The following is a 24425-nucleotide window of genomic DNA, read 5'->3' on the forward strand; positions in this document are numbered from 1 at the left end:
CCAGAATGTATGACATTTTTGTTTTAATTGCATTACAGAAAATAAAGAACTTTATCACAATATTCTAATGTTCTGAGACAGTCCTGTAAATCTTTATTAATCTGTTTGTGTTCAATAAAAAATAAGTAAAAAAAAAATTTTATATATATATTTCACATTTCTCACAGAAACCATTTTTCAGAAGCAAAAGCTGAGTATTTTAACATTTTCATCTTACAACACCTGAACATTTATGTCAGCTAATGTGTGTATTCATCTTTTAGGTTTAGTGCACGTAGTTGCCATCAGGTGACTATCTTTAAGTAAAGACTGAAAAAGCTGTTCTATACCATTTTTTAATAAGTGACTTATTTGACGTAAGGAGAAACCAGCTGACTTCTAAACTATTTCATTTATGAAGCCATTTCTAAAATCATTCACTGTCTGTTTACTTTTGATTTCTGATGATCCTTAATTTCAGTTCCTTTTACAAATAACAAATAAATAACAGAAATAATCCCAGACATATTAGACTGCATCGTCTGCATAGTCACGAGTTGTGGCACAACCGGTCCTGAAACCCGCAGAGCTGCCCTTCCCGTACGGTCTGGATGTTTATTCACATGAAAAAATGTCTCCGAGCAACTTCTCAGGAAAAACAATCCACGTGACGAGAGCATGACAGGTTTCTTTTTATTTGTTTTGTACATAAATAAAAGCAAAAGAGCCAATCTAGGGAAGGCGTCACTTTTTAAGATTCTAAGTGACAGATTAATCTCGGTTATGCATCATCCCCATGTGTTATTGTGTATGTAAAGCTCAGTATAATAGAAGCGCTGGAGCCATTTTTTTATTTCTTCATTTTTGAAAATTGAAAAGAAAAAAAGGGGCAACACAGAAAACAAATGCAGAAAGACAGAGCCTAAGAAAAAGAAACTCACTGTTAAGTTATGCTAAAACAACCACAAATATTTGACATTTAAAGGATTAACGTTAAAACGTTAAAAAAGTTAATTTGCATACCGTCATATGACAGTAAGGTGGATAAAAAGGCAATAAATTAAAAAGAAAAGTTGTATGATTTGGAAGCTGGTTTGGCTAGTCAAGCTAACAACCTGTATGGAAATTAATCACATACCTGTCAAATGGTTTCATTAATTTGTGACCAAAGAAGTTGATTTCACTTTGAATAAACGGTAAGTGTTGTGAGTGCACTCAATAAAAAAGCATTTTCTTTTACCCGATCAGTTTCCTTTATTTTTCCAGTTTCTACACTACAAATAGCTGAGCCAACTGGCAACTGTAGCTTCATATCAACCCAACAAAAGTATGAGTGGTCTCCATCTTTTTACCAACTTGGCAACATGGTTCCTTCTTTTATAGTTTTCTTTACATTCAAGCAAATGTCCAACATGTGACTCAGCTATGGTCATCTTCCACACTCATTTAGGACTTATTTGTCAGCCAACAGTTAATTTACAACGCTACAATTAGAACCGATACATACAGAAATACAAAAATACAAGAGTGAAATTAGTTTAACTGATATAAAAACTTATGAAAGCAAAAATATAATACCCCTCCAAGACAGTAAACATGAGAAAAGAAAAGTTTTGGTTACATATCCACACAGCTCGTGGCTGAGTACTTAAATTCAACTCTTGTAGTAGCAACTTATGTTGGTACAGTAGTGATTTATCTATAGATGCACTTTTTAATTAACTTTTTAATCAGTTGTTTTGTCTTCTTTCAAATCAGAAGGTTAGTTGCAAACAGAGCAGAAATGGCAGCTAGCGCCAGGCTCAGCCCGGACAGGCCGGGCAGGCCGGGGGCCGCGTTGCACAGGTCGCTGTCGCAGCAAGTCTTGGTCATCTTGTAGATGGTGGTGTTGTCGCTGCCGGGCAAGGTCACATCTTTTGTCTTGTTGCAATCATCCACTTTGAGACAGCCCTTCATTTTGATGTCCACGAATTTAGCTGTGAAGACACAACACAAACATTTAATGTCTCGCTTGTTGTGTTGGATTGAACCTTTCACCACGACAGAATCCTTGTGTGTGTTTAACCCTTGTGCTGTCTTCGGGTCAAGGAAGGAGGAAGGGAAGAAGGGAGGAAAGAAGGAAGGAAGGAAGGAAGGAAGGAAGGAAGGAAGGAAGGAAGGAAGGAAGGAAGGAAGGAAGGAAGGAAGGAAGGAAGGAAGGAAGGAAGGAAGGAAGGAAGGAAGGAAAGAAGGAAGGAAGGAAGAAAAAAAGAAGGAAGGAAGGAAGGAAGGAAGGAAGGAAGGAAGAAAGAAAAGAAGGAAGGAAGAAAGAAAAGAAGGAAAGAAAGGAGAAAGAAAAGAAGGAAGGGAGGAAGAAGGAAGGAAGGGAGGAAAGATGGAAGGAAGGGAGAAAGAAAAGAAAGAAGGAAGAAAGGAAAGAAGGAAGGAAGAAGGAAGGAAGGGAGGAAAGAAGGAAGGAAGGAAGAAAAAAAAGAAGGAAGGAAGGGAGAAAGAAAAGAAGGAAGGAAGGAAGGAAGAAAAGAAGGAAGGAAGGGAGAAAGAAAAGAAGGAAGGAAGAAAGAAAAGAAGGAAGGAAGGAAGAAGGAAGGAAGGGAGGAAAGAAGGAAGGAAGGGAGAAAGAAAAGAAGGAAGTAAGGGAAAAAAGAAGGAAGGAATGGAGAAAAGGAAGGAAGGAAAGAAGGGAGGAAAGAAGGAAGGAAGGAAAGAAGGAAGGAAAGAAGGGAGGAAGGGAGAAAGAGAAGAAGGAAGGAAGGAAGAAGGAAGGAAGGGAGGAAAGATGGAAGGAAGGGAGAAAGAAAAGAAGGAAGGAAGAAAGAAAAGAAGGAAGGAAGGAAGAAGGAAGGAAGGAAGGGAGAAAGAAAAGAAGGAAGTAAGGGAAAAAAGAAGGAAGGAATGGAGAAAAGGAAGGAAGGAAGGAAAGAAAGAAAGAAAGAAAGAAAGAAGGGAAAAAAGAAGAAAGGAAGGAAGGAAGGAAGGAAGGAAGGGAAAAAAGAATAAAGGAAGGAAGGAAGGAAGGGAAAAAAGAATAAAGGAAGGGAAGGAGAAAACAAGGAAAGAATGTACGAGGAGAGAAAATATAAACCTTTTTCTGATTGTGATTCTGATTCAGCTGGAGACGCACCGTTGTTGTTAGAGACACTCAACCGAAAGCAGCTTCATTTAGGGCCAAACCCAATACACCCCCTACTTTCTACCACTAGCCCTAAAAATGAGTAGGGTCCTTGTAATGTTCCCTAGGGATTGGGACACCACTTGCTACGTCACTGCGTGGTTTACGTTCGGGTACGTAAGCGACTGTGTAGTTACGTTTGCACAAACGTCACACCATATCAGGAAGCCCAGAGATAAAAGCTGTTTTAATTTCCGCTGTAGCGCTGTTAATATGCCACTTTATTAAGTTTTAATATTTTTTCAGGCGTAAAAGTAACCGTTAAGATCCCCAACCTGGGCTCATGTTTATCCAAATAACGCCTGTTAAGAAATTTGCTCCGAAGTTTTCAGGGATGAGAGGATCGCCGGCTCGGGAGCTGATTTATGGTTCCTCGTTAAATCGACACAGAGCCTACGCCGTAGGGTACGGCGTACGGCGAGCGTCGCCGCGTAACCTACGCTCTGTAACGTAGGCTCTGTGTTGGTGTAACGCGGAACCATAAATCAGCCTTTATTCTGGCGAGATCTGAAGATACAACGTAACAACGAGCAAGCGAGCATAATCAGCAATATTAAAATAATAAAAGGCTTGCAATATTTCAGTTCATTTGTAATGAATCCAGAATGTATGACATTTGTTTTTTTAATTGCATTACAGAAAATAAAGAACTTTATCACAATATTCTAATTTTCTGAGACAGTCCTGTATACTGTTTTCAGATTAAATAAATAAAAATAAACGGCATTTCACAGTTTGTTTGAATGAGATACTGTATATACAGTATATTGTAAATTTCTTCATTGAAGACAAGAAAATAAAATACTATACAAGTGTCAAGTATTTAACATTTAGTGACCATTTCAAAGACACTTGAAGAATGATCTGATAAAGCAGCACTGATGTGTCACAACTAATATATGAAAGTGCGAGCGGCCTCTGATAGTGTGTTGATAATCAGAGATCTTCTCCTCTTACACGGATGATGCCATATCTACATCTTCAAGGAAAGTGAGATAAATGAGCTATGACCAAACGATAGTCACAAAATGTGCAGGTATGTCATTTTAACATTTTCCAGGGACAAACTGTCCCTGGACAAACTGTACTGTGCCTAGTAAGTCTTGATTTATCACCTTTGAATTTATGCAAATATGCCTGGTCTTCATGGGAATCACATGGAAAGAATCTTATCAATGGTAACATTATCAAATAATGAATTAGTTATTTTGGTCACTGCATCCCGAAGGGAAATATATCGGACTTATACGCATTGTATAAAACAAAAATAAAATCACGAGGCTTCGTTTTGGTAAACATGCTTTGACGTCAGCAGTCAAATAGGTATTCTTTCACATTTTGGTTGCCGTAAAGCTCTTGGGGAATGCTGTTGGTTAGGTTTTATTAGGACGGTGATGACAGACGACATCAGGGGAAATTCTGCTTGTAAATGATGAGCTGCTCACCTGCTTTCCCGACACCACTGAAGCAATGCTCTTCACTCTTGCACTCGGTTTCCGTGGTTAAGCAAAGGTCACCTAATCCAATGCTGCATTTGTAGCACTTGAGGCCTTGAGCTGTTGTAATTGGTGAGAAAAAAAAGGGGGAAAAGAGAAAAGATGGTTAAGGAAACTGGTTTGCAGCAGGACTCGACAGTAATTCAAACAAACACTTGAAAATAACTAAAGATTTTGAGATTGTTTCCATGACTGTTATCAATTAGACACTGGCTTTAAAATAACTGTCAGAATATAAGATAGCAACACAATGCCTCTAACAATGATTAGACACGAGGGAGATCTGTAATCTGAGATGAAAGAGATCAGTGGCAGTAAAATGTTGGACACTAGGCCTGAAACTAACTTATCAAACTTAAAATATTTTATCCTGACATCTTTAATTCCAATACTAACCTTTATATGTGTTTTCCCCAATTGTTGTGCTAATGTGCATCCCTTTTATTTCTTACCCATAAAAATGATCTTTCTCTTTAATCAATGAACAGAAATTCAACAATTGTAGAAAAAAATGAAAGATGCCCCGGTCTGACCTCACCCCTCATTGCAATACATAAATTACCAATTCTAACTCTAATAATTATTCCTGGCATTATCATGATATATAGTTTCATAGTGTATTATTATATTAAGTTATGAAATCTCATGGGATGTTAAACTATAGTATTATTATATATTATAGTATGTTGATATCATCTTGTTATATGTTATAATATTATAAAAATGATTATGTTATATTAGGATATTACTATATTATTATGTTATATTTATATTATATCGTGCTACACCACTCTATATGATAATAATTTATTTGTTTACTTATTTATTCTCGAATTAATATTCTTAATTTATTTATCTACTTTCATCATATTATTTACACGCACTGTTTGCACTGTATGTTAATACATTAAAAAAAAAATATGAAAGAATACAATATCCGTCCTTGTCTCACACTTGTCATAAGGTTGAACTTTTATCTGGGCATGGCAATGGTTATTACAAACCCAGTGACACTAATTTGAAGCTTTCTGAGCTTCCTAAACTTAAGTCAAAAACTGCAATCAGTCTCCAGTCATGCAAACCCTCCAATATGGCAGATAACCTGTAATTGTAACCTAGGTGGAAGTAGTCATTTGCTCTCACATCATGAACTCCAACACTGGTTTGCAGGTAAGGTGTGTTCATAGATAACAGGTCTGGAGGCGATCATTAACCCGGCATGCTCAGGATTCTTCAAACTACCTCACAGTGACGTTACGCTACGCATTTTGTACTTAAAACGCTTATGAGGAGAGGTGGCAGGTGACAGGTTCATTCAAACCCAGCCAGCATTTTTATATGTGTCCAAACGTAGACTGAAAATACGTCCAATGTGGGTTTGTCCACTAGGGCTGGGCGGTATGGACTAAAAAATGTATCACGATCATTTCTGGCATTTATCCCGATAACGATAAAAAAAAAAAATACGAATTCAACTCCACCTTTGTAACTATAAATCTATCACCACATTCAGTCTTTGGAGCCCCCAAAACACTGCTCTAAAAGAATACTAAATGCTACTAAACTACACCAATTAAATTGAATTAATAAAAACCAATTAAATGAGTTACGCCTGTACTGCAAAACTGGAATGACTCAGATCCGCCATGTTTGTTACACAAACACGTATCAACGGGAATTCCTTCCTTTCTTCTTCCATTTAACGCAGAACCATAAATCAGCTTTACACAACAACGTAAAATGGGAATTTATCGTTTTTAGCGCGAGATGACAAATTCTTACTGTGGGGAATTTTTTTGACGGTTTATCGTGAACGGTAAAATATGGCCCATTCCTATTGTCCACAGGTTCCACTGATATGAGTGGTTATACTACTACCTACCTTGGTTGTAGGTGGATTCATTTTTTTATGTTGGGCATCATGTACACAGCTAAATGTAAAGCATTAGCAGAAAACTTACAATACATGTTTACTTTCAGTTCAAATAATGAAGATAGCCGTAGAAAATTAAATTTTAAACATCTATTTCCCTGAACAACTTTAAAGCAGATGAGTGTTTCTGTTGTTTGAATTAAGTTATGGAATTCATTACATTATGATTTAAAGGGCTGTATAAACATATTTCAGTTTTTTTTTTAATTTAAAGAGAAAAAAATAGCAATGTATGGATGAAATAGTTAAAATTTAAAAATAAGTTATCTTAGATTTTTTTGTTTTTCTTTCTTTGTGATGTTAACTAAGTAATTGTGCAGACCATTTGTTATTATTGTTCAATTTAGTTTTGAGGGAGGGGCAGGTAGAATAAGATTTTCTTCTTCCTGCTCCTTTCTGGTTATGGAATATGCTTTTGATTGTGTTGTCATTTTACTTGTTTTTTTTTTGTTTGCATATTTCCATGATTGGAATAAATAAAAATGAAATGAAATGAAATATGTTATTGAGACACAAGTTGCACCTTTCTTGGTCTATGCACATTTAGCACACTTGTATCCCTCATGGTACTTGGGAGCCTCATGGATCAGACCCACATCTAGAGAAAAGTATAGTCTTTTACATTGTATTTACAATTTTCTGCAATTAATGGTTAGTGCCTTAATTGCCAATATAAGTGCCTTTCTTCTGTTCAATTTTTGAAGAAAAAGTCAAAACCTTTAACTAATACCAAAGCCGATGGAATAAAAGCTGCAGCGCAGTTGATCCTGGCAAACTGAACAGTGGTGATCAGACAGAAGGCTGACATCCTGCAGGATTCACTATCCACCCCAGTAAGGTTAAAGAGCAAAGGTTTGGACATACTCAGTACTCGAGTTGTAAAAAGAAATCAGGGGGGATGGTGGATTTGATCATATGGGGACAGATAATTTGTGCTGATTACAAATAATATAAGATATTACAAATAATAGCAGTGACCAAAACACCTGCAGAAATACTGCAGGAATGACATAGCAGCAGTTAAATGCAGCCTTCTGTAAGCTTTAAATATCCACTGGGCTTACATCAAATACATCAAAACACAACAATAAAAAACACTTTTCTGAACTTATCAATATGACTCTGTCCTTCACAGGATAAGTAAAATGGATCACTGCAAAAACTCTAAATCTTAACAAGAATATTTGTCTTATTTCTAGTTAAAATGTCCCATTTTAGTAAAAAAAAATCTCATTACACTTAAAACAAGACTCATCACGGGAAAAAACAACAATTTTCACTTGTTTCAAGTAGATTTTCACTTGAAATAAGTAGAAAAATCTGCCAGTGGAACAAGATTTTTTTGCTTGTAATGAGAAGATAAATCTTGTCCCACTGGCAGATTTTTCAACTTATTTCAAGTGAAAATGTACCTGAAACAGGTGAAAATTGTCAAATAAGTTATTTTTCTGGTGTTATTTTTCTGGTGATGACTCTAAATGTTGAAATAGCAGTAAAACCACATTCATTGATGAAATGACATAAGGGATGGAAAGGGGGGATGGAGGTTTTACAGGGGGGATGATTTGGACTGTTTTTATTTCAGGGCGGGATGCCATCCCCCTCATCCCCCCTCATCCCCCCTAATCCCCCCTCATCCTCCCTCATCCCCTCTCAACTCCAGTACTGGACACACTTAACCATCGTTTTTAACATGCCCAAACCGTTGACTCATATTGTTCACACTGAGTCTACACTATACAAATAGTGGGTAATATATTAGTATTCAGTTTAGTTTCTGGTTTCTGTGAGTAAAAGCAGGCGGGTAAAGGACCAGAGACCCTGCAAGCGTCCTAGGTTTGTAGAATCCGGAAACATTTCCTGGGGTTTAAATACACTTATAGTTAGATATGAGTCAAGTGTATAGAAATAACCAAATGTGCACAAGTCTAACATCAGTGGTGTCAGTAGCCTTTTCTGATTTTGAATGTTAAACTACAGGACTGTCCCAGAAAATTAGAATATTGTGATAAAGTTCTTTATTTTCTGTAATGCAAAAATGTCATACATTCTGGATTCATTACAAATCAACTGAAATATTGCAAGCCTTTTATTATTTTAATATTGATGATGATGGCTTACAGCTTAAGAAAACTCAAATCTATCTAAAAAAAAATGAATATTTAAAATAATAAAAGGCTTGCAATATTTCAGTTGATTTGTAATGAATCCAGAATGTATGACATTTTTGTTTTTTTAATTGCATTACAGAAAATAAAGAACTTTATCACAATATTCTAATTTTCTGAGACAGTCCTGTATGACAGTAGTTTTTGGTTTTATTTTATGTTTATTGCTTTCAGACACAAAGGTTAGAGTTACAGGATATCTGCCATGTTGCAATGGATGTTCAAAAATGAATCTTCAAAAAATAGTTAATTGATATCTGAAACTCAGTTCAAAACATCACGGGTCGCCATTCAGAATCCTTGGAACCACAAACCAGCACATGACGTATGAAAACGTCCAAACCACTGTAGATTACTAAATCCTCTGCCCAGAAATGCCAACCACAACCAAACGGCCACCAGTTGCTATTACACAATGACTTTGCATGATTTTCATAACTGAAGCATCAGCGTCACATCTGCTCACAATGAATGAATTCAAACTCAAAGCTCTTTATAGGATGGCCACCTATCAGCCGATCTTTTTGGACATTCTCAAACGGTGTCCAGATCTGTCCAAAATGATTTCCACGTAAATAACAGAACTATGCAACTATGTTTGTGAGAAAGATCCCAAATAGTCTTAATGAAACCAATCAGCTGCAGAAGTTCATGGGGAAATCAACTGATTATAAAGTTTACACTGTCCATCTTTAGTGGTGTCTAAGGAAACTAGAGAAGAAACTGGCGTAAAGAAGAAAAAACAGACTGCAAGATAGCTTGATGAGATTATTGGAGATCAAATTAACAAGAGCTGTACTCCAACAGCTGAGTAGGCCTGTGTTGAAATCGATTCTCATATTAATTCCTAAAAATCGATTCGTAGGCTATGTCTAAAGATTGATTTTTTTTTTCATCATTACATTACATCTTTTGGTATTTTTTTGTTTATGCCCAAAAAAGGAATGTTTTGTTGGACACGAGAATAACTGGTGCCATTTTTTTGCCCTTAAATATGTTTAAAGGTATGAAAACATTTAAGTTTTCAGTTATAATTGCATAAATTGTCTATATTTCATTACTTTATATACTGTCTTGGAGTTAAATTTGCATAAAATGCTAAAAACCAAATTCTCAAAAAGTAAAAACCGAAATAGACCGAAAATGGAAAAAATTTAAACGGAATGTGGGAACAAATAAAACATTCGGCCTTTCATACATTCTGTTTGCTGCCCTGGATCTGTTTGGTAATTCTGACCCACGATGTTTCTGAAAGCAGTTCTATCAGCATTCTGGGAGGTGATTGGTCCTTAAAGCATCATTAGCTGCCAATACTTGCTGTTAGATCTCAATATAATACTAGTAGTGATATGTTGCATAACTACACAGTCATATAATTCATGCAACAGCTCAAAAAACAGTTTTAATAACACTAACCCAAATCAATATCGGAATCGGATCGACTCAAATCTTGATAATCGATTCTGAATCTTAAGAATCGGAATCGAATCGATTCCTGACATTTGAATGGATCCCCAGCCCTACAGCTGAGTGAGAATATGTGTAATAAAAAGGCATCAAGTCACTTGCAACTGTCAAGTTAATGTTCCAGAAAGAAAAGCAGGGTGTGAACCTCAACCAATAAACACCTCTGAGATAAGTCGTTAGCACTTTCAGTACAAGATCGATCTGAGGTGAATTTTATAAAATCTGGAGCCTTTTCCTAAAGTTCTTAGAAAAACTGACATGTAACAGACCCTTGATTCTTTACCTTCCTCCTGCCACATCCTGTAAGGGTGCTCTATATTCGTATTTAGATTAAGTTGGAAGTGTCATTATTTATTCAATCTATAATTCTATCTGCTACCAGAGATAGAACTATAATACCTATGTGCTCTGCTCTACACTGACTTGATACTCTGGTTAATAATGCTCTGTACACTTGCTGTTTTTATTTTTATTATTTTATTTATTTATTTATTTTATCTCTATTGTTTTTGCATGGAATTGCACTATGTAGTATGGACTGAGATTTATATTGGTCTGAAATCTCTTATTTTGTATTTATTTCTATACCTATTGTGAGATGAGGGTTGGCTGGGGGTGGGTTTACCATTGTTCATACTACATGTTTTTATATGCCTTGTATACATGTACATTCTGAAACAAAAAAATCAATAAACATACTTTATCTTTAAAAAAAAAAAGAAAAACAAGATCGATCTGAACCTCGATCTACAGAACTCTTCCAACTTAACAAATTCAGATTTCTGGTTGGAATTGAGTTTGGAAAATGTTTTTTCCTTCTTTCATTGTTTCACTCAAAAACCCCAAAGCCTCCCTGCTGTCTGCTCATTGTTATACCAAGAGAAAGCAGAGATCCGTTTCAAGGCCGCAGTGAAAAGAGGCTGCACTTGTGCGGTCTGGGACTGACGCTGAAACTGTTCTTCAAAAACCAGCTGATCCGGTTTCATATCTGCACCTCATGACATGAGGATTACGTAAAGCACATTCTGATCAGATGAAGCAGCAGCACAAAGACGGCTAATTGTTCTTCCGTTAGTAAAAACAGCCTGCGGTTCAAAACAGCAATGTGGAACATAGTATAGCAGACGTAAATCACGTTTACGTGTACAGGTGAATGACGTTACGATGATATTTCTTAACAAGGTCAGGTAGTTGTTACTTCAGCTGGCACCAAATAGCGACCATACAAAGTTGGTGAATTCACTAGTTTTACATGCACAATATATGTATTATTGATATTAAATATTTACAAATGGAATTCACAATATCCTTCTTGGTCAATCTCTGTTACTGCCTTCCGTTCTTTTTTTTTTCTTTTTTTTTAAATTGCTACTTATTACTTCCTGATAAAGGCTCATGCCAGGATGTTTGAAGCCAGCGGTGTCATTTCGGGTGACTGAACATGTGCACACACCAACACACACCAACAAGGGCTTTGAAGTAACACAGAAGAGTTTTTGTCTTGTAAAGATATCAGTTTCAAAGTAATTTGAGGAAATAAGGAATCCTTGTTTTGAGGAAGTATCGTTTAGTTCTCAGTCACCTGCGTCTTCCATCAACAAAACCCACCCAAAATAACTTGATTCATGTTGTCTCTTGCAAACACCATCAATCTGTATGGCAGCAGGTCACACATCAACCACGATGAAACTAGTCCTGGTGGAGGCAACTGTTGTAAAAGGAGTTAACCTCCAGACATATACAGTAAAGGTGAACGGTTTTTGCTGCTTCCTCCTCTTTTTGATGGAGTCTGTTGTTGATGGCCCTCCTGTCCGATCCCCATTCCATCTGCACTTACAAACCTAACTGAATCAGCTGAATACCTTGAAACGCTCATTCTTTGATACAAAAGGGCATCGTGTACAATCCAACATGGATTCCAAAACCTGGGTATGTTAGTGTGACTTTGATAAGTTCACATGTAATTTAAAACCATATTTTGAGGTATTCTATCCCAAAACCTTGATGAATTTGCATTGTAAACAGGCGTACTGGACTGTCTCAGAAAATTAGAATATTGTGATAAAGTCCTTTATTTTCTGTAATGCAAAAATGTCATACACTCTGGATTCATTACAAATCAACTGAAATATTGCAAGACTTTTATTATTTTAATATTGCTGATTATGGTTTACAGTTTAAGAAAACTCAAATATCCTATTTAAAAAAATTAGAATATTCTGTGAATCTTAATCTTAAACTGTAAGACATAATCATCAATATTAAAATAATAAAAGGCTTGCAATATTTCAGTTGATTTGTAATGAATCCAGAATGTATGACATTTTTGTTTTTTTTAATTGCATTACAGAAAATAAAGAACTTTATCACAATATTCTAATTTTCTGAGACAGTCTTGTATGTGTCCTCACCATGTAAGAGTTACAATCTCCGTTATTTACAATTGCAGTTTGTCGCTCGGCTGGCGCGCCAGTTACATGACAAAGTTATCTTGCTTATTTTGACAAGATTCAAATGATATAGACTCGGAACAGATGCAAAGTTTCACACGCTGCAAGATTATCTATTAGATTTATCTGTCGGAATCATTCAAATTTCTGCATATGCATGCAAATCTTACAGTTTTATATGAAGCTGCTTCATATTCAGAAAAACATCTAAAGAAATTACTCAAGTAGGGTGGTGATGGGATGTATAAGGATTCATCTGATGAGTAGATTCTTGATTCCAGATTATTTTACACACACACAAACACTTAGTTGCCACTCTTCCCATCTGTGAATCTGTGTGTGATAATTTACTAAATATCTTAAGTTCTTGATAATATTTACCAGGAACATTTAAAATAAGGCTCAATTACAATTACGTGCATGTCTGACACAACTTTCTGTGACGATCCAAATTCATGGCGTCTACTCATGAAAGTTGATCCCCAGTTCTGCACACGGAGCGGTGCCACGCCCATCCTGCCGGTTTCGGTCACACCCGAGCTCCTTACAGTCCTTACACGGACTCCTGTTGCTTCAATTCAAGTGTTGCTTCACTATATTTCAGTTTTAAATACAATTCAGATTTCTTCATCTCCTAAAACAAACAAAAAAAAAAGTTCTTTCTCTTAGTATGCGAGTTTAAAAAAAGAAATAGAAAAAGTTATCCAAGGACTTCAGCTGAAGCTTGGAAAATAAAGGTTAGTGGAGTGTGTGCGTGCTGCCACACCTAATACCTCACCAGACACCTCAGCTCGCTGCAATGCTGCCAGACGAGTTGCACATGCACTCCTCCTCCACTGCTGCCTTTTGAAATCCTGTCAGACCTGATCTTCATGCTACTGACGTGTCCCAACCCCAAACACAGCAGACTGATGCAAAACATCCCAGTGTTACTCAATCCAACCCTGACCCCAGCAACTTTACAATTCAAATATATAATAAGTCTTACTGAAGCATTAAATTACAGAGGACTAGTAAATATACTGATTCTCTTATACCAAGAGGATGTTTGTTATCTGTAGCGGACGTATTTCAACATGATTGATAGTCTTTACCCGCTTTCATTGCAGCATATTTGTGGAAAACAAAAAAACGAAAGAACCCAGCACAGACATCCTTACATGAACATGTAGCTACGGTACGAAACATATTTGTGGGGTAAATTTCTCACGTAGTTGCGTGAGCTGATCAGCCATCTATTGTCCGGCTATCTATTGTGTTGCATTAAAAAAAAAAAATGTTTTGCTCATTATATGAACTATGTATTGACTTCCAAAACCAAGTCAACCCGCCCCTGGGAAAGGGCGGTGGCAGAATACGTGAAGTGAAACAAGTATCAAGTTATGGGACAACATTTTTAACTTAAAAACCAACCCTTGTTGCTATTAAGGCAATATTTAGTCCTTTAACTCCCTTTTTCTGTACTCTAAATAAAGTGGACACACTTAAAATCTTTACTCAAAAAAGCTTAAGTTAACATGCATCAATGCTTTTTGAATATTTAATAAAATGGTCTATATTACATTAGTTGCCAGCTGATATTTAATACATACCAGCCTGTTTTCAGGCTTCTGCTCTCAAATGCAAAGGCTGTGGTAGTCAAGGGGTTTTAATGTACACTGGAATCAATTATATTGAACAGGTCACCAGTCTATCCCAGTGGCTAAGTTATGGCACTGCTAAATATTATAGTTTAAAGGTTGGCCGCTGTGTCTAATGTGGTTTGTAGCGTATGGGTCAGATGCAGTTCAAATGACAAACTCAATTTTCCATGGGTTAAAGGAGCATGAGGCTCCTTTTAAGAAATGAGACTCTCTAGCGCCACCCTTCACCACGACGGCCATTGGGGGTACTGCAGCCAACAGCGAAGCCGGCACGGGAGAACGGGGAGAACGTGCATGCAGCATCATGTGACGTCACATCCGCAGGACAGCGCGGGAAATTCGGCCCCACAATTGCAGCACATTTTGCAGCACACAGCCTGTTCAAGGCAACGGAGAGATACACTAGAGGGCTCATTCTTTTTGGTTTGGAACGCTTCATCTGACATTATTACTAGAAAATGTAAAACGTATACGATTTTTTTTCATAAATCCTGCCTCAATCCTGCCTCATGCTCCTTTAAGTCAAGCTTTCTGAGGGCCGGGTGTGGCCCAAAAACCCAAGGACAATACAGATTTGGGCCATATCTGGTGGAGCCCTTACATTTATACAGTTTTTGTCCATTTGTCTTTATGCTGTTTGATTCGATGCCCTTATTTCTGTTTGTCTTCTATGTAGTGGTCTATGTATCTTTTAACAAACTGGGTTTTTGAAATGAATGGTTGCCAAACTGAGCCTGAGTCAACACCGTCATACAAAGAAAACTGCAGATGTGGACCACATTTATGATAAGACAAGTTCCGCTTTAGTCATTATAATGCATTTCCTTAATTTCATGTCTTAGAGTGTCCTATTATGACTATTTTACATGAATATTTAAGACACATTCAGAGCAGCCTTTTCAACCTTTACTGGCTAAAATTATTATACCTTCTTATTCAAAGTTCGAATTAAACACTTAGATTTAGATTTATAATATACCTACTCTCAGTTTTGAGGATACTTTTTAAAGCCCAAGTTTTATTTGGAAGAAAAAAAAAAGAAAAAAAAAATCTCCCTCCGCCATCTATAGAGGGAACTCTGCTGCCCCCTGCTGGTTATTCACCGCAACTGCAGGCTCCATGACATTATTCTCCACTTTGCTCAACTTGTAGCGTTCAGCACGCAAAACAGAGCCAGAAAACTAACGGCAGGTCTGTTTAAGCTCATGAAAAACTAATATCAAGGCTCAAGAGGAAAATAAAGCACGACGCTGAGAAATGTGGTAGTTAATGTAGCCTGTAATAGACGTGGTGTTTCATCAGATTGGGACTCTGGGGAGAAGGGATCAGAATTAAAGTTAGACCTCAGGGCATCAATGACAGTCTGTGTTTAAAATAGTCTGTTTCCAGTTAAAACAAGTCCTGTTTTGGGTGTCAACATGTTACATGGCCAAAACAAAGCATTCCTGTGACGGCTAAGAAGTACCGTAAACATGAGATGGATTTAAATGCACCAATCTTGCCACAATGAAATTCCAATAAAATGTTTTTTTTTTATTCCACTGCTGTCAGGAAAATGTCATGCGTAGCATAAACCATACTTATCTACACTGTGGTAGACATAGTAAGTTGCATGGGAAACAGAAAAGAAACAAGTCAGCATACAAACAAGTTTACAGTATTAAAAGGTAATGAGGTAACTGTAAACACTGCATTCAAAGCCTCTTCTTAACCGAAACAATGATTATGCTCACAGTGTAACCTCAAAAATGGGAGGGATAAATACGCCTGGGTGTGTCTTTTCTTCTGTCTCAATAATCCATGTTTGCGTTTGAACATAATGTAGACTATATGTTGAAATATGGATAACCTTGGAAGGGAGTAACCGAGCTTGAGTAAATGTTTGGAGTGAAGCAGCTTGTTTTTTTCCACCCTCCCTTGATTCATGCATATCAACAACTGATTAGTAAATTACATTTAAACAGAGATCCCATCAAACATACTGTAAGGTGCTCAGCGACTGCATCTTATTTATCTAAGAAATGACTAAGTCTCCCACAGCCTTCATTTAAATGAGTCATTCATTTGGAAAGATAGAAAATAAGATCCCCAAAGGAAACCTGTTACCTTACATCTCAAATGAAGCTGATCAACAATTTCAGTTTCATTGGATTTCATTTGTTTGATTTTAAACCATGAATATTTGCCATGAACCTTCAATCATCAAGATTTACCATTTTCTTGTCTGTTTTAATAAAGCAGTCTATCAATCTACCCGTTAAAACCCAGAAGAAATATCAAATATCACAAAATGTTCACTCTAAGAATGGGTGATATTTTACCGTTCACGATAAACCGTCAAAAAGAGAAGGATGGATGGAAAGATATGAGCCAGAAAGAAAGAAAGAAAGAAAGAAAGAAAGAAAGAAAGAAAGAAAGAAAGAAAGAAAGAAAGAAAGAAAGAAAGAAAGAAAAAAACGCAGAAACGCAGAAAGAAAGAAACGCAGAAAGAAAGAAAAAAAGAAAGAAACGCAGAAAGAAACGCAGAAAGAAAGAAAGAAAGAAAGAAAAAAAAACGCAGAAAGAAAGAAAGAAAGAAAGAAAGAAAGAAAGAAAGAAAGAAAGAAAGAAAGAAAGAAAGAAAGAAAGAAAGAGAAAAAAACGCAGAAAGAAAGAAAGAAAGAAAGAAAGAAGAAGAAAGAAAGAAAGAAAGAAAGAAAGAAACGCAGAAAGAATAAAGAAAGAAACGCAGAAAGAAACGCAGAAAGAAAGAAAGAAAGAAAGAAAGAAAGAAAGAAAGAAAGAAAGAAAGAAAGAAAGAAAGAAAGAAAGAAAGAAAGAAAGAAAGAAAGAAAGAAAGAAAGAAAGAAAGAAAGAAAGAAAGAAAGAAAGAAAGAAAGAAAGAAAGAAAGAAAGAAAGAAAAAAACGCAGAAAGAAAGAAAGAAAGAAAGAAAGAAAGAAAGAAAGAAAGAAAGAAAGAAAGAAAGAAAGAAAGAAAGAAAGAAAGAAAGAAAGAAAGAAAGAAAGAAAGAAAGAAAGAAGGATAAATTCCCGTTGATACGTGTTTGTGTAACAAACATGGCGGATCTGAGTCATTACAGTTTTACAGTACAGGTGTAACTCATTTAATTGGTTTTTATTAATTCAATTTAATTGGTGTAGTTTAGTAGTATTTAGTATCTTTTAGAGCAGTGATTTGGGGGCTCCAAAGACTGAATGTGGTGATAGATTTATAGTTACAAAGATGCAGTTGAATTGGTATTTTTTTTATCGTCATTTTTATCGTTATCGGGATAAATGCCAGAAATCATCGTTATAAATGTTTTAGTCCATACCGCCCATCCCTAGTTCACTCCAACAATCAGTAGGTATTGTATTTCTCCTTCTGCAACAACATTTCTTACTCTCTACAATGGGAATCTAATGACATCTGAGTTCAGAAATAGCCAGTAGTTACAAGCAGCTGTGAGCTGGCGTCTATTCTTCAGACAGCTGGTGCTTGGGGAAACCTCCCAGTAGCCTGTAACGTGTTGACTTGAAAAATGAACCAGACCACCGTCTGAAATCCTCCACCTCTCCCCGGAGAAAAACACAACCCAAACGTCATTCCTGCTCACTACTGAAGCTCGTTGTGTAACCGTTTGGAACTGTGAATCATTCTTCCATTGGAAACATAAATAAACAGTTAAGAGAGTCAAGTCAAAAGTTACTACCTAGAATTAAAATGCAGCCAAGATGTGAATGCAGTTCATACTATGGAGGGTGTGGTCTGAAATACGAGAGTGACACAACAGGATGGAGGGGACCCCTGGGACGAAACAGGATCACAATAACCCCTAAAACACAATGACAGGAACAATCCTCATTCTGCACACTCTCTGCAGAAAGTGTAATTTGAGACTTGGGCCAAACCCCGAGTGTTATAACGTGAGGAATTTCTCATGCACTGGCTAACAGGTATCAACATGATTCAGTCTTTTCAAAACGTCTGGGAAAAAAACAGAACATTTTGCTCCACCAACAAATTGCCTCACCTAACCTGCAATAACAGCATTAAAGTTAAGCAAGGGATCTGCACAGACATGAATCAAAGCAAAACAACTTGTGTCGCCAACCTTGTTCATGCGTACAAGAAATGCCTGCAAATACAGGACTGTCTCAGAAAATTAGAATATTGTGATAAAGTTCTTTATTTTCTGTAATGCAATTACAATCAGATTGTCCAGTCTTTTACATGTGTCTCAGGGAAAGTCACTGAGCCCCATACTGCTCCAAAAATGCTCATCTGGGTGCAAATATAGAGATAAAAGTAATGTACTGGACTGTCTCAGAAAATTAGAATATTGTGATTTTCTGTAATGCAATTAAAAGAAACAAAAATGTCATACATTCTGGTTTCATTACAAATCAACTGAAATATTGCAAGCCTTTTATTATTTTAATATTGCTGATTATGGCTTACAGTTTAAGATTAAGATTCCCAGAATATTCTAATTTTTTGAGATAGGATATTTGAGTTTTCTTAAGCTGTAAGCCATGATCAGCAATATTGAAAATAATAAAAGGCTTGCAATATTTCAGTTGATTTGTAATCAATCCAGAATGTATGACATTTTTGTTTTTGTAATTGGATTACAGAAAATCACAATATATTAATTTTCTGAGACAGTCCTGTAAAGTTGCTTTAAAGGACCAAAAATGTCGCCAGGTCGCCAGTCTATCATAGGGCCACATATATGGACAGACAACCATGCATACTCACACTCATAGGCACATTCAAATCATCAATTCCCCCTACTAAGCATGTTTTTGGACTGTGGGAGGAAGTCGGAGTGCACAGGGAGAACATGCAAACTCCACACAGAAACACTTCCGCCGGGCTATATACATGGTATCAGAATACCAGTCATCTCTTCTGGCCGCCTATGATTAACTTGTAGATATATTAACAATCTACGCCCTTTAGCAGGCTACATGAACTGTTTTTGTCATGTCATACCCAGAAAACAGCGCTGAGGTTTGTTTAGCAGAGCCAAGCTTCTAAGCACAGCTCACTATGCCAGCAGATGGAAGGAAATTGTTATGTTCAGTATGGAATTTGTTGCAGTATTTTCCAAAAGTGGACAGGAAAATAATGAATCCAGGCTGGTAAAAGTACAAACAAGACTCCTAAAGTCCAGGAGGCACTGAAAGTCTCTTCAGTTTCCGTTTTGGGTCTGGAAATGCAAAACCTGCTATGCCGAAGGCAAATGATCTTTTCTACAAGGATGACTTCCGAGCAAAACATGCAAATCAGGCCAAGCAGTGACTCTCTTAAAAACCTCTAAGCACTCCTCGTGATCACAACATTTCTCAGAACATTTGGTAATGAATTTATTGATATAAACAACTGTGTCCAGTCCAACTAAAGTGGCGTCCTGCACAGTATGATTATAGAAGTTGTCATTTTTGTCAAATATGAAGAGTGGTATATCATTCAGAAAAATCCTTATCCATAAGTCTATATCAAAACTATGAAACATAAAAAAAGATTATGGATGTTATTGCATTTATAAACAATAAAAACATACCTTATTGAAACATTTCAGTCTTGTGATCATTGAGAGTGATTTTGCCACATCATTTGTAAGAAAAATCCAAATATTCAGACGGGTCATTAGCCCACTCTTACCCAACTAAATTCTATAGCATTTAGGAAATTGCATCAGCTCTTTTTTAAATTACTTTTAGCCAACTATTGCAGCCATTGTTTAATTATTTTCAGTTCATTAAATAATTACCTTCAGCAACATGAACTTCTTTTTAAGCTAGCTTAATCAAATCATAAATTTAGCTAACTTAATTTAAACGTTTTAACCAATTGGCTAAATGCAGCTCTTAAATTCCAGTGTTCAGTGACAATGTTTGGGACTTTTACCAAGCTAATTTGATCTATAACCCCATCAGAGTGTGACATTAGTATCTCTACACGGAAACGCAACCATTTAAAAGTGGCGACAGTCTGTTTGGACTCTATGAGGCGTGGGCGACTTTTGACTTTGTGCTGTTGTTGATTTGAAGTAAAGTGGTAATATTGGCCACAAATTTGCATTTTGTTATTGTATATTGACGTTGGTTTTGCTTTGGCTAACAGCCAAGCGAGAGTGTAACTGATACAGGGAGGTTGCTTTTGTAGAACTTTCAATCAGTCTGCTAGAGCTGGAAAAAACCACTCCTGGACGTTATTCATATGCAGGTACTCTCATGTGGATATCTGAGTATCAGTGTGAAATGAAAAAGCGGATCAATTTAGCTGTTGAAAGCTGAAAAAAAAAATGGTTTGTGTCCTTACACAAATTGGTAACTTGCATGACAATTACGGAGCCCTGGAGGTGACATGGAAATTATTATTGTTATCTCGTGCGCACGACTTTTTATCTCGTGCGCACGACTTTTTATCTCGTGTGCACGACTTTTTATCTCCGCTATAATGTGAGAAGTCTTTGCAAATCTAACTTTTTTAATTAATTTTCACTTTTTCAAGAAACACTATCTACAGTAAACATTTGGTAGTTCGTCAAAGTAAATTCTCGAGGAACTCTTATCACAGTTGATGTTTTAATATCATAACTATTTTTCGTGGCGGATTAGCCAAATTAGTGCTTCGACCCGGTCATGTGATCATGCTGGACAAATCACAGTGACTCCCATTATCACTGTTTCAGCAGGTCTCTTAGGTTTATAATTCAGATTAATTTTCGTTTACATATAACATTGTTTGTAGTCATTTTAGTGCAATTTAAAGCTTATTCCTACAAATAAAATCAGCACTGTAGGCAGCGATCTTGGACCAGCGGCCACTCTGATTGGTCCAGCACGCTCACGTGACAATGTCGAAGCACTTTGTGTCAATTCCGCCTCTGGAAATAGTTCCACTTTTAAAACGTCGTTTGTGAAGCCAGTTTCTCGAGATCGGACTTCGACGACTAGATAAATGCTTGGCATCAATAGCTGTATATGTTGAAGTGAGCGGATATGTCACTTCTGGGGGTTTCCTTTCGGCCTAATTATTCAATCCCAGTGTTCTGTTCTCACTGACCGCCTTCCTAACTCACGCGAGATAATAAGTCGTGCGCACGAGATACAGTAAGTTGCACGCGCGAGATAAAAAGTCGTGCGCACGAGATAAAAAGTCGTGCGCACGAGATAGAAAGTCGTGCGCACAAGATAACAATAATAATTTCCATCCAGGGCTCCGTACAAATTAACTTTTGGTGTGTTGCAAGAAAAAAAAAGGGCGGGACAAAATTCTACTGCAAGATTTAAAAAAAAAATAATCAGCAAATGTGCTCTGTTCCCACAACTTTGCCCAAAACACTAAGAGAAACCTAGTAGGCTGTGCATTCTGTCTGAAAAGCTTTTTAACCTCTTTACAAACAAACAAAAAGGCCCTTTTAGCTGAATCACCTAACCCCCGACAGAATTTGAATCATTATTAATCAAATCAGTTATACAAGCATGCAGCTATAATTCAATGTCACGCTGTGATCTTAGCCAGCTAATTTAAGACATGAACGGAGATGATGTTGGGCCCTAAATGGTAGATGGAATTCCCTGTGAGGCTGATGCGGAAGCACTTTAAACTGAAAGTCTATTGATGATGGACGAGCTCCAAAAGATTCCCAGCACCATTAGTGTCTCAGTCCTACAGGACTGTCTCAGAAAATTAGAATATTGTGATAAAGTTCTTTATTTTCTGTAATGCATTTTAAAAAACAAAAATGTCATACATTCTGGATTCATTACAAATCTACTGAAATATTGAAAGCCTTTTCAGTTGATTTGTAATTTATCCAGAATGTATGTCATTTTTGTTTTGGTAATTGCATTACAGAAAATCACAATATTCTAATTTTCTGAGACAGTCCTGTATACTCAACAACTTCTCTCTTTACATACTAACTGTGCAAGTTTTTGTTTTTAAAACTTTCCAGCATGATATAATTGCACAGAAAAAAGCCTCAATAGCTGTGGTTTATTCTAATTGTAAGACTTTAGTTCCCCCCCTGTAATTCCAGTATTAAATACCAAGATGAGAACAAATCTCAAACTGGGATGAGAGTGGGTGATATCACAATCGCTACTTGTTATTGTTGAAGTCAAGATTGGATCCAGATCTTGGATCAGATCCGTTGCCTCAAAAATGAAGTAAAACCACCAGTGTGGATGGAGGGAACACACCCTGATTACAGCCCTAGAGCCTGAATTATGGTCCTGCGTTACATCAACGCAGAGCCTACGGCGTAGGCTCTTCGTTGGTGTAACGCGGAACCATAAATCAGCCCTAAAGCTCTGCACCAGCGCCGCACTCATGAACAGGAAACATGGAAACAATATACACTTACCAGTGCAGTTAAGTAGTTTAGTTTTTGCTAAAGATCTAAGCAAACATACTGTATGATCTATGTATTTACAAACAAAAATCAATTGCATGTGAAAAAAATAATAAATAAAAACAATTTTACAATAGAAAATATTCCTTATGGAAATAATAGATAAACATGGAAATAAAAAAAAGCTGATTTTTTTAAATTACTTTTCAGATAAACGGCATTATTGATTAAACTCGTAAAAATAACCTAAACCCTACATTTCTGCAGGAATTACAACAGACATCATCCTCACCGAGGGCAAAGCAGAATCCAGCTGCAAGGACGAAAATGATTCTGTTCATCTTGGACGTGGAGAACGAGGCGGACTGCAGACTGAGAGGGAGCGGGCTGCCTGGGGAAGTGAGGACCGTTACAATCTCGATCAAAACAGCGAGCTTTTTCCACCATGGCCGCATTTATAATCTTCCACCTCCCATCCCGACGTTACGTTATCCAATCCGGGCCGTGCACCAAGGAGCGGTCTGGGTCTTCAAACAGGTGGGAGGGAGTTGCAGTGTATGTGTGAAACCTGGGGAAGAAAAGTCTTTTTGCAAGTCATAAATCACTTAAAATGTTGCGTTTTGCATTTTTAAGCATATGTTAATTCAAAAAAGAATAAAATTATATCAACATTCAATTTTTCAATTCAATTTTATTTGTATAGCGTCTAATACAACAGATTATTTTTTTTGTATATTTGCCGTAATCATTTTTTTTAATTTAACATTTGCAAAAAGTACAATGATTACAAATCTTCACATTATGCAATTTCAAGTTGAATTATAACATATAAAGAGTATAACTCAAATAAAAAACAAAACAAAAAGCACAGCACATTATAATTATTACCAGCCAGGGGGGATGAAATTATAACAGAAAGCCAAAACATTTACATACATTTAGGGTTTTGATTGCTTTTGAATTTGTAGAAAACTTAATAGAGTCCAGATACTGATTGAATTCACACTGAAAAGTAAAAAAAGAGGGTTTTTTGTGTAAGAATTTGGATTTGTGGATGTGGAATTTTGCAAGGATAATCAACAAATTAATAATAAATGTTTCTTTTGGCTTTGTTCTAATTGTTACATGGTCAAAAACACCAAACAACACATCCTACAACAGATGTTGTCTCTATATGCTTTCTTTGGGTTTTTTAACATGTTACAGACTGTATAAAAAGAACTGGACAACAGTATCCCCGTGATGTCACCTCTAGGTTTTTTTGGAGTGTTCCATGCAAGTTGGTCCCTCTCAATTTTGTATTTCAAATAAAATTTGAGGTTCAATTTTAAAATTTTGCTTTGTATTTATGGGCAGAAATATGTGCCACTAGAAACTGAATTTGAATCATTTATATTTGAATTTGAATTGCTCAACTTGAATAATTGCATTAAAAAACTGAATCTGAATCACATAATTTGAATTTGTATTGTTTAATTTGAATCATTGCATTGAAAAACTGAATCTACATTCCGAAAAACTGAATCTACATTCAGCTCTCACAATTCAAATTCAGTTCTTGAAATTCAATTTCAATTCTACTGTGCCAGACATCCGGGTCTTCTGGAGGAACAGCAATCGAGTGCAGATACAAAGAACTCGGGTATCAGCCACGTGACGTTTTTTGTTGTCAGCGCCATCTGGAGGACCGACCGGGGACATTCCAGCCCCCGAGTCTCCACTCCGCAGCACGCCGATTTTTTCCAGTGGCCAGCCGCGGTACTGCAAC

General features: G+C 36.6%; 1 protein-coding gene across 1 annotated transcript; it reads right to left on the reverse strand.

The window, feature by feature from the left end:
- Positions 1-651: 651 nt before the first annotated feature.
- On the reverse strand, positions 652-23127 carry spaca4l (sperm acrosome associated 4 like). The gene is made up of 3 exons (XM_061741761.1): positions 22950-23127; positions 4594-4704; positions 652-1955 (listed from the first exon to the last, which is right to left on the reverse strand). The coding sequence occupies exons 1-3, from the start codon at positions 23110-23112 to the stop codon at positions 1729-1731; spliced, it is 501 nt and encodes a 166-aa protein (XP_061597745.1). The 5' UTR covers positions 23113-23127; the 3' UTR covers positions 652-1728.
- Positions 23128-24425: the final 1298 nt, after the last annotated feature.

The sequence above is a fragment of the Cololabis saira genome, chromosome 15, assembly GCF_033807715.1.
Source record: "Cololabis saira isolate AMF1-May2022 chromosome 15, fColSai1.1, whole genome shotgun sequence".
Classification (NCBI taxonomy): Eukaryota; Metazoa; Chordata; class Actinopteri; order Beloniformes; family Belonidae; genus Cololabis; species Cololabis saira.